We start from the raw sequence: 15,938 nt of genomic DNA, 5'->3' as shown, positions 1-15,938 counted from the left end.
AATAATAACATCCGCTCAGACCCTTCCCCAGCTTTGCAAGAATCGTACAGTGAGGGAGATGCGAACAATTCCGTTACAGTGGACGAGCCTCGGCGTCGGCGAGCGTCACGATACCACTCACCGGCTGGGGACAGCAAGTCCGGAAGAAATATTCCTTTTGGCCCTTTATTTTTATATCATTTAAAACTAAATCCAAATCAAATCAAGTCAACTATTATTATTTTATTTAAATTGAGTTGGTAGGCCTGTGCAAAATGGCCCATGATTGGACCAGTGACTCATTTATTAGATTGATTATTGGGAAATAAATGAACTGCACAAGTTTTGAATTTCCCCCAAAAAAATGGAAAGAAAAATTCTTTTATTAAATAATGATTTTTAAAGAGTCATCACCTAATTCACCTCACCACTGCCACTAACTCATTAGTTTCTGAAAAAGCGTCTACTCGCTAAATTACCAAACTCGAAATTGCGCGGTCCGTCACCTGGCACGCGTCCAATCAGTCCAACTATTCTCTTAAATTACACGCGTCTTCTTGCCAAGCGACGGAAATCTGTTTGATAGTTGCTTGATACCAGCTGATCGGAGTTTCCTTTCCTTCATCTCTCGCCCTTTCTTCGAGCTGGTTAACTCCGTGGAATATTGTGGGCATTAATGGCGGCGGGGGCGCGGGAAAAGAACGGCGCTAAGGGTTGCCGTTTCGCCTCCCTCCTCGACCTCGAAATCCTCGTTTCCGTCTTCATTTCCCGACCTCTCTCTCTTCGCCTAGCACACCATTTTCGAGTTTAGGTTAAGTGTTCCGGGATCTCCACTTCTTGTGACTCAGGGTCTTCATTTTCTGTAAATTGAAGCATGGTCTTTATTTCCTTGCACATAATTGAGGGTTTAGAGTTGCGCTTGTGATCTTGGAATGGATGGGAGTAGCAGGTATCGTGAATCTGAGGAGTACTACAATCGTGGTCGGAGCAGTGACAAGGTGGTTGAGCTTGGCGAGTTCTTGTTTCCTGGTTCTTATTGTGACAGAGGTTAGTTTTTCTAGAAAAAATTTTATAATGCTACCAATTCTTTTGATGCCTGTTCCTGGAAATAATATATATCTCTGTTCATTTTAAAGTATTTTTTTACTATGGGCCTGCAGTAGCATACTGTTTCTGACTCGTAGATTGTTTTATTGGTAGATGGTTGAGGGGCAGTGGGGGGTTGAAAAATTGGTCAATAAATTGTTGAATTATTAATTATGAATTGAATTTCGAGTTGTTTCCTCAAATTTGCTCTTTTTTATCACTTTGCCTCTTGGATTTCAGCAAACCTCATATTAGCCTCTAAATAATGTATGTTATTTCGTTACTCTATTCTCACGTGGAGACTTATGCCTATTTTCACGTCTAGGATTTACATTTGTGAGATAATGAAAGTAATTAATAGCTTATGTGAGGAAGTAATTTTTAGTTTGGTATAGTTGTTCGAAACCATTAGTTGGGTTGTAACAATTAATAGATTGATCCTCTTATTTGGATGATATGTGTTATTGGTATCCAAGTGGGCATAAGGTATTTGGTGCTGCCATTGGGCTTTGTACAGTGCCAGTAGCAGTAATTCTACACTAAGGAATTGAACTTTGGATCTTGCCAAGATGTCTTAGCCTTAAGTGTGTACTATATTCAAATTTAGTCTCGCATCGATAGTTGTGAGCTAGTGAGGGGAGTTTATAGATTTTGATGAATTAACTAATAGTTACTTGACATTAATGTTGGAGCTAGTGGCTGTATATAAAAAGTTAATGATATTATACTTGCATTTGGGCAGGTTGTGAAATTGCATTTTGGTTTCAAGTTTGATCCTGTTACCTTTTTCCCTTGAATTTCAGAAAGCTTCACTCTATGGCCTCCTTTTTTTAAATTGATTTCAATTAATTCAACGGATATGAATGCAGAAAGTTTTCAATCATAATGTTGTATCTCGCAACTCATGTTTGATTAGCTTAACACTTCCTCTCTTGAATTTTAGAAAACTTCATGCTAGCCCCTATATTTTTTTTTATTTGGTTTAATCCTTATTGTACCAATTGATTATTATACTTTTGTAACACTGAGTTTAAGATCGGTGGATTAAGTTTGATTGTTCGATCACTCATCTTGAATTCGGTCCCTAAATTTTATGAGATAGTTTTAGCTTATTCTGGATGACTCTATCTGTATGGTGTTTTTATTATAATTTGTTCAGCAATTTGCCAACTAGAAAACAATGCTGAAAGCTTATAGGTCAGGGAATAACTTTCATAAGGACTAATCGTCCAAGTATGTTTTTTCATTCCTGCTAGGTTTCTACCAACTGAAATGCCCTATAATATTCGTGAAGGATCTGTGAAGTAGCCAACGCCACTGTTTTTTAGGGGTGATGCAAACCAGTGAGAAACAGCGAAGAAGTAATTCCTGAAAGTTTGCTCCATAGTAATATCAGCATGCTATATTTTTCATCACTCGGATGGAAGGGCAAGGTTGTGGTTCTTCTTGCCAATTACCCCTGGGTCTTCTAAGAATCCAATTTAGAACATGTGACAAGTGATCAGCTGATCTTTAAGTCCAATAGCATGTTCAAATTGAAGGATGATTGTCCTGAGGTTTTGAATTCAACTTGGATCATCTTGGAAAAAAGGATTAACATTTCATCACCCTTACGAGTGACTTGATTGTCACTCAAGCAACTTTGCCTCACCCTTAAGACGAGAAGTTCTTGGTGGCATTGGCTGAGTATCTATTGTAGGAATAGGATGTCACAGCTTATAGATTTGGATCGTAAGAACAAATAGAACAACAACTAAGGTTTAAAATTTCGACTCGTGTCAAGGTTTCGGTTCTGGACCTAAACAATACGGTTTCGGTATCGTATCGTGTCGTGCCGATATAGTTTTGGTATTTTCTAAATATAAAATATATTAATTAAAAATAAAATATTTAACATAAATATTTAAAAATAAACAATATAAAAAATAATCTTTAAAAAAGGAAACGATATGAAAATAGATAAATAAATAAATAAAAATTTTATTATAATTTTTAAATTAAAATAAATGAAAAATAAAATTAATTAGATAATTTTATTATGGTTTAATAAAGCCTTTTTAGATTATCTCTATCATAGCTAAGAGTTGATTAAAAGTAATTAACTTAAGTTTAATTAAAAAAATCCGAAATTCGACACGACTCTCGAGCTTGTGCAATTTCGGCGCTGCCGAAGGGTTGCATGACCCCTCAACCATGGCTACGGGGATTGCGTGACTCCTCTGGCACGACCACGGTGGTCCCATTGTAGCGGTCGCAGGGTCGCGTGATGCCTCCGCGGAGACAGCGGAAGGGTTATGCGACCCCTCCGCTGTTGTTGCAGGGTCGAGCAACCCTTCCGTTGTGGCCATGGGGTCGCGCAACATGTCACAGCTATTGCAAGTCTGGTGCCTAGGTTGTGTCGGTGCTAGTCGCCGAGTGGAACGAGATGTTTCGCCCGTTTTGACCATCTCGGCACGACACTTTAAACCATGACAGCAACCACCAATCCTTATCCCACTAGGTGGGGTCGATTATATGGATCATTCTCGCCATTAGGCTCTATCCCCTACTATATCGTCATCTATTCTTAAATAAATTTTATCTTATTTTATTATTGCTAACTAAGCCTTTTTTGGTCTTCCTCTTGCTTATTTGATATGTATATTTGTCATAGTTTCACATCGCCTAATCGGAGCATTTATTAGCGGTTTAAGTACACGTTCGTACCATGTCTCTTAGAGTTTTCACTAAATAGATGCAACTCCGACTTTCTCTCTAATGCTCTTATTTCTTATTTTGTCTATCCTCGTATGTCCACACATCTATCTTAACATCCTCATCTCGGCAACTCTCAATTTTTGCTCATGTGCTCGAGTCATAGTCCAACATTCAACGTCATATAACATAGCAAGTTTAATCGCCGTTTTGTAGAACTTTCCTTTACGTTTTAGAGGTATTTGTGATCACATAAAACACCTGATACTCTCCATTTCAACCATCCTGCTTGTATTATATGTAAGACATCTCTCTTAATCCTTTCATCATTTTGCAAAAATGATTCTAAATATTTAAAACCTTCAATAGACAACTCGTTATCTCCTATCTTAACAATTATCTCATTACGTCTAATATTGCTAAATTTAAATTTCATATATTTTATCTTTACTCTACTAAACCTAAAACTTTTCACTTCTAGTATTTCCCGTTAAGATTCTAGTTTAGCATTTACTCCCTCACGTGTCTCATCTACCAAAACAATATCATCTGCAAATAACATTTACCACGGTGTTTTGGATAAGTTTGTCCATGATTAGTGTAAAAAGATAGGGTCTAGTTGATTCTTGATGTAATTTTATTTTTATTAGAAATATTTCGGTTAATCTGCCTGAAGTCTTCACTCTGGTCATTATATCCTCATACATATCCTTATTTAGTTCAATATATGCTACGCTAACATCTCTCTTTTCTAGAATTTTTCATATAATTTTTCTTGAGACTCCATCATAAGTTTTTTCTAAGTCAATAAATATCATGTGTAGATTTTGCTTTTGCTCCCAATACTTTTCAATTAGTTGTTTAAGAAAATGTATAACTTCTATTATCGACCTTCCATGCATGAGCTCAAATTGACTTTTGGACACCCTGGTCTCTTTCCCTAATCTTTTTTTTATTACTCTTTTCCAAAGTTTCATGGTATGACTCATTAGTTTAATACCTCTATAGTTTGTAAAATTTTATGTCTCCCTTATTTTTATTTAAGAGAACTAGAACACTTACCCTCCATTGATCAGACATTTTGACCTTTTTAATATCATGTTAAATAATTTTATAAGTCATTCAACACTTTGTTTTCCTAGACACTTCCATACTTCTATCGGAATATCATCTGGTCAAATGATTTATCCATTTTACATCCCATTTAAAGTTTATTCTAAGTTTGAATTTTATGATAAAAATTAAATTTTTATACTACCTACTTAAATTACTAAGTTGGCCACCTAAACCTTTATTAAAAAGTTATTGAAAATACATCTTCCATCGCTCTTTTATTTCTCTATCATTTACTAGTACCCTATTGCATTCTACCTTAATACATTTTGTTTGGATAAGATCTCTTATCTTCCTCTTTCTCACTTTAGCTATTCTATAAATGTATCTTTCTCTTTTTGTATCCAATTTTTGATATAATTGTTCGAAAGTTTCATTTTTTTTGTTTCATTCACTGCTTTCTTAACCTCTTTCTTGATTATTGTATATTTTTTAAAGTTTTCTTTATGTGATTATTTGAATTAAGAGGAGTCATAGCGTAATGGTAAAGTTGCTGCCGTGTGATCTAGAGGTTATGGGTTCGAGTATCGGAAAAACAATCTCTTGCAAAGCAAGGTAAGGCTGCGTACGATAGACCCTTCAGACCCCACATTAGCGGGAGCTTCGTACGCCAAGCTGTCCTTTTTTGGATGAAAATGAAAAATTAAATGTACACTTCAAGTCTTAATTGATATTTCAATTTGTGTTCAATGACCAAGCAACAATATGGGATCAAAAATGCATCTTAATTTCTTTCCCTAACGTTTCCTTATTACATTGTTCATGTGAGATTTCATTTTTCTGCATATCAGTTTCTAGTTTTTGTGCTGGCATTATCCTTGCTTCACAATCATGTCCAGTGTTTGTCTGGCTTTCATGTGAAGAATAAGGGATATCAGTTTGACTCTTTTCTAAACATAGAGCTTTTTCCTATTACTAACAACTAATCACTTGATCTTGTTTTATACTGTTTCTCCATTTCTTAATAATAAAATGTTGATAATTATGGTCTTTAATCTTATGTGTTTTTTTTTACATTCGTTTCTCTTAACTCTATTACCTATTCTGCCTCTGAAAAAGGTAATGTAGGACAAACAAAAGCAATAAATGAACAGATCAAATCTCACTCTACCCCACGTAATGAGATTGCTTCGTGTATACAATTCACTAGTGCTGCTATGGAAAATCCTTCTATTGCTGATTTGGAAATGTTGCAATCTGTGAATTCCTTCTCTGAACTTCTGAGTGGCAATGCTTATCTTGGATCAGGTTTGAATTTTATATTAAAGTTATTTTCCATTTTAGTTGTTCATAAGAAATGAGACATTTCAGCTCAATATTGCTATGGCACTTCTATGCTCCAAAGGCAAAGTTATCATTACTTCTCAAGCATAACAGAAGTATTTGTTCATTTCTTCACCCTTGGGACTCATGTTCACATGCTTAGCAAAATCAGGTTGCTTAGACCTCTACATTGATGCATTAGCTTAATAATAGGAAGGATATTTTTAGTTGGTACATTGATGCATTAGCTTAATAATAGGAAGGATATTTTTAGTTGGTACATTGATGCATTAGCTTTAGTCTAGTATGCCACATATTTGACTATATTTTCCAAACTTTGCTAAGCTTTCTCTACTCTAAATTATCGACTGTTTGAAGCACTGATGTAAGGGTAGTCATAGCAGCAATCCTACTGGAGTACAAAACTGTCAAGAACTTGTTAGATGAGACACCTGAAGTGAGATGTCATGACTGCTGATGGAAACACATATTAACTTGAACTACTATTTCTTTCAGTCATCCAGCCAAATAGTAGGTATTTGCCACAAATGATTTCAAACTATGCCGTCCCAGTGCCATGCACGAGTTTTGTTAGAAGCAGTGATTTGAGTGTGGTGCATGGGAAGAATGAAGTAAGTATGACTATGTTGTTGATTAAATAAAAATATTATGAATTGTTGATTCTATGTAAATTTTTAATAGAGACTATTGTGCAAGGAGTTGATGAGCAACAGAGGATGTGGTGCACTTCAAGCATGGGAAAACAATGAACAGGCAACACTGCAAATAGGGAATCGATCAACATTTCCTCCTGAGTCAGAAGTAGCAGACGATGTATACTTCCATTTATAATGCTCTTTTTCTAATGTTATTTTTCTTGATTATCTGTTTGTCATCTTTTAGTGCATAGTTTCTAACTTTCTATTATTGGATGTTTTATTTTCTGTTTGATGGAGGTTCACTCCATTCACCGTCATTTAAGTAACATTGTTTATTTGATAATTTTTATGGCACTTCTAGTTTTTCAAATTCACTATGCCATCTGAAATGTAAACAGATGGCAAATGGTAATTACCCAAATAAAATATCTTTTTTCAATTATACTGCCACTGAAAAACTCTTAGTTTTGGTGACCTTGTATCCACATGTCCATTTTTGAGATTTACAATTTATTGATTATGTGGAGTCATGGAGCATGAAACTTCTAATTGTTCAACAAAAGGCAGTTCACATAATACAAAAAATGACTTCAAATTTCTTAAAATAGAAGGAACTTGGATGTAAAGACTTGCAAGTTGCTCTGTGCAAAGAATTGACAAAAAGTGATGTTGGAAACACCGGGAGAATAGTACTGCCAAAGGTGTGAACCATTTCCCCCTCCTTTTTTTTCATTCTTGCTTAGTGTTTATTTAAATAACAATCTTAAAAAGTGCTTGAGGTGCATTAAGCAATTATGATATGTGCAACACACATGATTGAATCCTGGCATTCCTTCCAAAAGAATTGTCAGTTTGATATATCTTTTACGTTTAGAGGGAGGCTGAGGCTTGTCTTCCTCCTCTATCTGAAAGAGAAGGCATAGTATTGCACATGGAAGACATGACACTTCAATGCTCATGGAAATTTAAGTACAGGTACATCTTTAGTTCATCTACAGAGAAAACTATTCTTCATTTGAAAATAACATTTCATTGAGCAAAATTGAACTTCATTTCTCAAAGAAAATTGTTCTCTTGAGCTTTTTAGTTAAGGCTTCCTTGTTCTAAAGCATCCACCAAAAAATTACACAATTTTAGTTTTGGTTTGCCCATTTATAACACTTCTACTACCATAGGTTGACCTCAAAAAGCAAGCTCTATTGGTTCCTACTATCTGGGATCAACTATATTTGTCATAAATAATCTCTTTTAGTTTCATTAGTTGTAGCCCTATCATAAGTTTGAACTCTTATTGATTCCATTTGTGAACTATAAAATATGTTGGACACCCTTAAAATGTCCATATCATCCTAACCTTTTTTTTCCCCTTTTATCATCTATTAGAGCTATTATTCTGGGTGAATGAAGTTTTTGTCTAGATTTTATCTTTTCTAGTTCACATATCCATCTTAGCATTCTCATATATGTTTTATTAATTTTTAATATGTTGTCTTTCTTAATTACTCGATACTTTGATTCATAAAATATTGACAGGGCACACTACAGTCTTTTATAATATTCTTAGTCCGTATGCCTCCTATTTGGATAATTTATTTATTATATTTTATCAATATCTTCTTTCTGAATAATGACTTCAAAATATCTTAAACTACTTTCTGAATTATTTCCTGAAAAGAAAACAAATCTTGCACAACTATTTTCAAGGCAATGCTTCATATAATCAGACCTCCTGTGGATCAGCTTGCTTTCCTGAAGTACAAATATTGCACAACTATTTTTAATGCAATAAACACAATGCCTCGTAATACAACCTCCTATGTATCCACTTGCTTGTTCCTTAAGTGCAAATATTGTACAACTATTTTAAGTGCGTGAAATGCAATCCTTCTCTGTATTATTACGTGTGTTTCAACTTGCTCTAGTTCAACTATTCTACATCATTCTTTTTAACTTGTATAAATCTGAGGCTTTGATGTTCTGAACTGGGTGTGAAATTAGCTATAAACTTCGGAGTAACCACTTAATATTGTTAGTAATAGTCAATCATTATTGTTGGTGAAATTAGATATTCAGTATTCTACTTTCTTCAGCTGTTGCTAGTTTGAGTTGTTTTTTTTAAATTGTCTCTAGGTTTTGGCCAAATAACAGAAGTAGGATGTATATTTTGGAAAATACAGGTACGGGCAGTGGATGCTGCATCCCATGTCGTTTTTTCTTTCTGTTTAAAATTTCCATTTCACATAATGGCTTCTTCGCATTCAGGTGATTTTGTAAGGGCACATTGTCTTCAAACAGGAGATTCTTTAATTATTTACCGAAATTCAACTTCTGGAAATTTTGTAAGTTGAAACTCTCCTTTTGTCCATTTTAGGTGTTGAAAGTGACTAGATTTTTTCTGTATTTGGTGAATCATAAATATGAAATGTGAATAATTTTCCTAATTTTTGAAGCTGGCAGCCAAATAAGTTGAGTTCTTTCCTAATTGCTCAATTTTGGGGGATTTGTCAGATCTTTAACTATAAGGACCACTAACTACATAAACTGCTAACTTTCCTCATTGCTTAAGTTTTAGGAATAAGCATTCAGTCACCTGATCAAATCTTAACAAAAGAAAATAAAAATCCCATCCATGTGTTTCTTCCACTGTGCGTGTGTGCGGATTGTATCTGTCTAATAATGTTTAGAAATTTAGAACCACTACAAAATTTTCAAGTTTTTTTTGTATGTTCTCATTTTAGTTTTCCTTTTATTCCCCAGTTTGTTAGGGGAAAGAAGGCAAATCCACAGCAATCTCCTATGGATTTAGTGAAGTTCAACTGGAAAAATCAATTCAGTACCGATGAAGAACACTGCAGCAGTTCCATGTACGATAAATGAAGCTAGAAAAGAGATAGGGGGGCCTTCTGTGGAACAAAGATAATTCAGTGGAGATCGAAGCAGTGGTTCTCTCGACTGATCGTTTATGGCTTGGAAGGGGGTTATTTTGCTAACTATTTTGTTCAACTTTGTTTATTCCTTAGCATGAAGAGATCTAATTACCTGGTGTCCATAAACCTTGATATATATATTTATTTAAGTAAGATTTCGGTTGATGTTTGTAAAATTAGTATGTGATCATTTAAAATAGATGCCAAATCCAACTCAAAATTGTCTTGTAGGACTGGGATATTTCTTTCAATGCTGTTGCTAATGGAAGGCAACTGGGATAAACACAGATGGTGATGGTGATGTTTATTCACTGTCTTAACTCAATTGTCTACTTGGACCAACCTGATTTGATTGATTTGTTCAATTCATCTTGCTCATACGACTTGTTGGTCGGCTCGCCAATCCAATCAACCTGTTGGTACAATTGACTCGACCAACTAGCTCACTCCGCTCAACTTAATTAGCCTAGCCTGGCTTCTCTATTGAGTTCGATTGGCCATGACCAACCTCGCGAGCCCATTTGGCTCTACCAGCCTACTCACTCTATCTATTTGAACTAGTCATCTATTTGAACTAGTCAAGATTTCAAATCGATCAACTCGTTTTCTGTTTTTTTTTAATTCAGATATTTAATTTTAAAAATCAGCTAATTTTAGAGACGAATCGATCTGTTAAGTAAATTTAGGAATTACATATGACTCTTAATGTGACACTTCAATATTATGAGTAATTTAAACATCACATTTAAAATGTCGTGCAAGAGAAATGGATCCTCGTTATATGGGAGACAAAATAGGACAGTTGTGAGGAGTGTCTGCTGAGATTAATCCCATTTATTCCTTGCTTCTACGTGATATTGAATAAAAAAAATTATGGCTTTTATTAAGGGGCTTAAAACTCAATTGATTGGGAGGAGTTTCTCATGCTTCAAATGCTTTACATTAAAAATAATTTTAATACTTATTAAAAAAATATGTTTTTTTCAATTTTTTAACTATAATATTAAGTTAATTTTATACGAGACGAGTCCATTGCAGTAACAAATTGATAAATCTTTAAAATCATAAACTCAAAATAATAGTTTAAAAATACTAAATTATTATTCATCTAGAATTGTAGTTGGTTCTCAGGGTGCGTTTGGTTCGGGGTTATTCTTGATAACCTTAGTTATCCATTCAAGGTTATCAACAAAAATCTTGTTTGGTTTAGGTATTCGATGATTCCCAAGTAATGTTCCATGCCCGACACGTCAGCAAAAGGGTCATGCAGCCCGGAATCGGAAAACCTCAGAAAACTAAAGTTTTTGTTGATTCCGGGGTTAACGAATTTTTTTTACCAAAAATAACCTCCGATAGGAAAAAACATGAAAAAAAGAGAAAAAATGTAAAAAAATATTAAAAATGTAAAAATATAAAAAAATGTTTTAAAAAATTTAAAAATTTATTTTTTTAAAAAAATAAATAATTAAAAAAAATAAAAAAGTTTAAAAATAAAAAATAAAAATTGTAAAAATAAAAAAAAATTAAAAATGTAAAAAATTTTAAAAAATAAAAAAAATTATAAAAATTTAAAATTTTTAAAATTTTTTTAAAAATTTTAAAAAATTTTAAAAATTTTAAAAAATTAAAAAAATATATAAAAATTTTAAAAATTAAATTTTAAAAAATGTAAAAAAATAAAAAAATATTAAAACATTAAAAAATAAAAAAAACACATAAAAAGTAAAAAAATATACCAAGAAAAAGAAAAGTAAAAAATAAATAAATAAATAAATAATAATAATAATAATAATAATATGTATAGTTGGTTTTGTAAATGAGGGTAATACGGTAAAATATTAAATTAGGGTATTCATTAAAACCTTCAACCAAATAAGTTTTTGTTGCATTACCTAAGTTGAACCAAACAACATTTGGTTATGTTTTATTCTCTATAATCTTGGTTATGTGATTACCTGATAATCACATAACTAAAGTTATACATGATGACTTGAACCAAACGCACCCTCACAGTTTGATATAACTCCAGAGGCCGAAGTGTTTTGGCATCAGTTAAAGGTTGGAGGGCCAAAAAGTAAATAAATAAACTGTGAGGTAAATTAAAACTAAATAGAACAGGTCCGGCTAAGTCGCGGCGAAACTCTCTTGCCCACCAGTGACCGCCACAGCCACAATCTCTTCCAGTTCCGCCGCGATGGCGGCCGTCGCCATAGCCTCTTCTTCTCCGTTCTCGAACTTTCCATCCACCTCCTCACTCTCTCCGTCGCTCGAGCTGAATAAGAAGAGGAATCCGAGGAAGAGTGTCGCTGTGGCTGTTACGGCGGCGCAATCGCAGCCCTACGGGCGCAGCGCAAGCAGAGGCCAAAACGAGAAGGAGAAGGAGAGGGACATAATGGATAGAGAGAAGAGGGAGGAGGTGAATCGTAAGATTGCTTCCAGGAAAGCTTTATCCGTCATATTGAGGAGGGAGGCCACCAAGGCCGTCATCGAGAAGAAGCGAGGGAAGACCAATTCCAGGAAGCTGCTCCCCCGTACCATCCTCGAGGCCATCCACGAGAGAATCACTGCCCTCCGATGGGAGTCTGCTCTCAAGGTCCATTTCCCCCTTTGTTCTCTTGTTTTGATCGGTCTTTCCTGTGTAAAATATTCACAATCGCAATTTTGTTCGTGTCACAAGGGAAAATATTTCTCCTTCCGTGGCATTTCTCATTAATTAATGGCTGTTTATAGTGCTCTTGTCGGAGATGGGTTTTGATTAGTAATCTATAGATTGCCTTCTATGGCGTATTAGGCACACAAAGATGAATAAATAAAACATGATTATTACTGTTTGAACACAATTTAGTCTTGAAGTCATCACCTATCATTGCTCTCAGATTTGCATTTCTCAACTCGACTACCAACGACACCGCGATTGAAACAGCTTTTGAGAATTAAAGGCCAGTATACAGACTTAAGAGCTAAGAGCAGGAAGATAAAGAAACTCCGAACAATTTCGGGTTCTTATTATATAATCATCTTCCAAGGAGTTCACGATATTGATGATTTTGCTGTGCTATTAGTCTTCTGCCAAGAAAACACTGAGTTCATGGATGTTTCATGATTTTGCTGAGATATTAGTGAACCTCTACTTTTTGTTCATCATTTCTCAGGTGAAATCTAATATAGCTATTTGTGCTTATTAGGATTGCCCCTATTAACTATGTTTTTAAATTATAAGTTCTAAGACCCCTTTGTACCCACCTGTCGTGAGTGCTATTCCATTCTTCTGCACTAAAATATGCTGGGTCTACAGTGCGATAGTTGATCATTTAATAGTCTAAAGTTTCAGCTCAGAACTCTTAAAGAATCTTGCGCTCCCATGATTTTGTCGTGGGTTATGTGACTGAGCACAAGGCTTCTGGTTGTAAGAACAAATGCTTTTAGGGTTGTCGAGTAGATTCATTCTTGTATCAAGGATTATACTTTTCTCCATGTATCACCATAAATGAGTTGTATGGAAAGAAATAGTAGTCTTTTGGATTTTGCCAATCATGCTAATTTTGTATATCTTGACTTAGTTATTGATGCATGAAAAAGTTGTACATGATGCCTTCTCCCATTTCCACTCTAAAAAAAATATTGAGTTTCATACCCGACCAGGCTTCATAGTTCGAGTATGGTTTTGTGAGGACTGCTATGTACATTAAAGTTTGATTGTGAATTTAAGTGTAAGATGTAGTTTTCCATGTATGCTTGTAGTTCAATTGATTTCATTATCTTTTCTCATTATCCATCTAATGAGAAAGTTGTTGCTTTGGCGCAACAGTAAAGTTGTTGCTTTGTGACCTAAAGGTCACATGTTCGAATTTTGGAAATAGCCTCTTGCTAAAAGCAGGGTAAGGCTGCGTATAATGGATTCTTCCCGGACCCCGTATGGCGGGAGCTTCGTGCACCGGGCTGCCCTTTATTATTCATCTAATGCTTCATGATGACTATGAGACAAACTAGAAGCTACATGACCTAGGTCTTGTCTTCAAAATCTGAAACTCATAGAATCACAATAGTTTCTACTTCTTCTACTTCCTCTTCTCTTAATACAATAGTTCTTAGTGTACTACTAATTTTCATTTGCTATAGGTGTTTGAACTTCTTCGCGAGCAATTATGGTATAGGCCTAATTCCAGCATATACATAAAACTCATTGTCATGTTAGGGAAATGCAAACAGCCTGAAAGAGCCCATGCACTTTTCCAAGATATGGTTGACGAAGGTTGCATCATAAACCATGAGACATATACTGCTCTCGTATCTGCATACAGTAGAAGTGGCCTGCTTGACCAAGCATTTGCGCTGCTTAACAAGATGAAGGTTACCGATGGCTGCCAGCCTGATGTTTTTACGTATTCCATTCTTATAAAATCGTGTCTTCAAGTCTTTGCATTTGATAAAGTTCAGCTTCTTCTATCTGATATGGAGAGCCAGGGTATAAAGCCAAACACCATAACATACAACACTCTGATTGATGCTTATGGAAAAGCAGGAAGGTAAATACTTAGGGCCTATTTGGTAATCTAGAATGGAATCAAAATTGGAGGGAATGTGAAATGACTCATCAAATGCTTTTGTTTTGTTAGGCAGTCATATCTTCTGTAGAAATTCTATACTTGAATGCTTGCTTTCTCTTTTCATCACCCTAATTAACCTGAGGCTGTTGGCTCTTGACTGTCTGGGCGAACTCTCTCTTTGCCAAAGACTATCTATCACTGAACTTTGGTTGTTTTAATCAGAAAACGTGTCAGAGCTTGTAAGCATTATGGTGTAGAAACAATATGCTAAATAAAACTAAAACTACTTAACACCACATTTAGCTGACTGCAGTTTTTCTTTATAGTTTTGTTTGGTCTTTGAGAAGGAAGACAAACACTCAGCTCTCTGGTTCTTTTCCCCTTGCGTGATAGGTTTGTGGAGATGGAATCCACACTTATGGGAATGCTCTCCCACAAAGAATGCACACCTGATGTTTGGACGATGAATGCAACACTTCGAGCGTTTGGAGGCAGTGGGCAGCTTGAGATGATGGAGAAGTGCTATGACAAGTTTCAAAGTTCTGGTATATCACCTGATATCAAAACCTTCAACATACTTCTCGATTCCTATGGCAAATCCAAAAGGTATGAGAAGATGGGCGCGGTCATGGAGTACATGCAGAAGTACTACTTTTCCTGGACACTGGTGACCTACAATGTTGTCATTGATGCATTCGGGAGGGCAGGGGATCTAAAACAAATGGAATACATCTTTCGTTTAATGAAGTCGGAAGGGATCAAGCCAAATTGTGTTACGCTATGTTCACTTATCAGAGCATATGGAAGGGTAGGTGCTGGGAGTAAAATAAAGGCTGTAGTGAGATTCATTGAGAACTCTGATGTGATGCTAGACGTAGTGTTCTTCAACTGCTTGGTGGATGCATATGGCAGAGCAGGGCTTTTGGCTGAGATGAAGGAAGTGCTGGAGATGATGAAGGCCCAAGGTTGTACCCCTGACAAGATCACCTACAGCACCATGATCAAGGCTTATCTCAGTAGAGGAATCAATGGCCGTCATGTTCAAGACATTCGGGATCTAAGTAAAAGCAATATCGCTTGAACTTAATGGGGGGCGGCATCCAGTATTTTTGGTGCTAAAGTTATGGTAGTTTCATTTCGAGCTATTAAAGTTTTTCTATTGATTATGTTTTGAACAAATAAAAATGAGAGAAATAGAGAGTTAACTAATTGATCTTCCCAGCATAGTTCAACTAAAATTTGGATGCAGTGATATTTGATCCTTTTCGTAGTTTACTAAAGTTTGTGAGGACAGATAGAATTTAAACAAATTTTCATAAAAATTGTATGAATCCTAATTTTGTAACTTTTGAAAAATATGAATTTAAGATTTAAATATTTAGTAAAATCAAATTCTGACTTTATGATTCTGAATTTTCATTTTATACTAAGATTTTTCAAATATTTTATTAACTGAAAAAAAAAACAATGTTGAGCAATACATGCATATCAAATTCCTCCTAACAAGTGTTAGAATTCTAAATTCCAGTTCCCTATTTAGTTACCTAATTCAAGTTCCTTCGCACACTATTTTTTAGCTACTCAAATTGTTTTGTCAAATAATTTAGAACAATGTTGACGCAAAATGTTGTTTATCAAACTATTTAGTGAAATAAGTTGACAAATTAAAT

General features: G+C 34.9%; 2 protein-coding genes across 8 annotated transcripts; both read left to right on the top strand.

The window, feature by feature from the left end:
* Positions 1-598: 598 nt before the first annotated feature.
* Positions 599-9,676, top strand: LOC122038040 (B3 domain-containing transcription factor LEC2-like). 6 transcript variants are annotated; one of them, XM_042597588.1, is made up of 10 exons: positions 603-790; positions 891-1,026; positions 5,932-6,120; positions 6,652-6,767; positions 6,838-6,969; positions 7,403-7,495; positions 7,669-7,769; positions 8,925-8,971; positions 9,057-9,133; positions 9,552-9,676. In XM_042597588.1, the coding sequence occupies exons 2-10, from the start codon at positions 912-914 to the stop codon at positions 9,669-9,671; spliced, it is 990 nt and encodes a 329-aa protein (XP_042453522.1). In that variant the 5' UTR covers positions 603-790; positions 891-911; the 3' UTR covers positions 9,672-9,676. The 6 variants fall into 6 exon arrangements, with proteins under 6 accessions (XP_042453527.1, XP_042453528.1, XP_042453525.1 ...); XM_042597593.1 differs by having other exon boundaries at positions 599-1,026; positions 6,853-6,969; positions 7,406-7,495; XM_042597594.1 differs by having other exon boundaries at positions 601-1,026; positions 6,856-6,969; positions 7,406-7,495.
* Positions 9,677-11,838: 2,162 nt separating this feature from the next.
* Positions 11,839-15,492, top strand: LOC122038039 (pentatricopeptide repeat-containing protein At5g48730, chloroplastic-like). Of its 2 annotated transcripts, XM_042597587.1 has the most exons (4): positions 11,839-12,314; positions 13,841-14,071; positions 14,159-14,247; positions 14,662-15,492. In XM_042597587.1, exons 1-4 carry the CDS (start codon positions 11,916-11,918, stop codon positions 15,347-15,349), a joined length of 1,407 nt encoding a protein of 468 aa, XP_042453521.1. In that variant the 5' UTR covers positions 11,839-11,915; the 3' UTR covers positions 15,350-15,492. The 2 variants fall into 2 exon arrangements, with proteins under 2 accessions (XP_042453521.1, XP_042453520.1); XM_042597586.1 differs by having other exon boundaries at positions 13,841-14,247.
* Positions 15,493-15,938: the final 446 nt, after the last annotated feature.

Source organism: Zingiber officinale, chromosome 1A (assembly GCF_018446385.1).
Source record: "Zingiber officinale cultivar Zhangliang chromosome 1A, Zo_v1.1, whole genome shotgun sequence".
Classification (NCBI taxonomy): Eukaryota; Viridiplantae; Streptophyta; class Magnoliopsida; order Zingiberales; family Zingiberaceae; genus Zingiber; species Zingiber officinale.
This window is presented reverse-complemented; position numbering and strand designations above follow the sequence as displayed.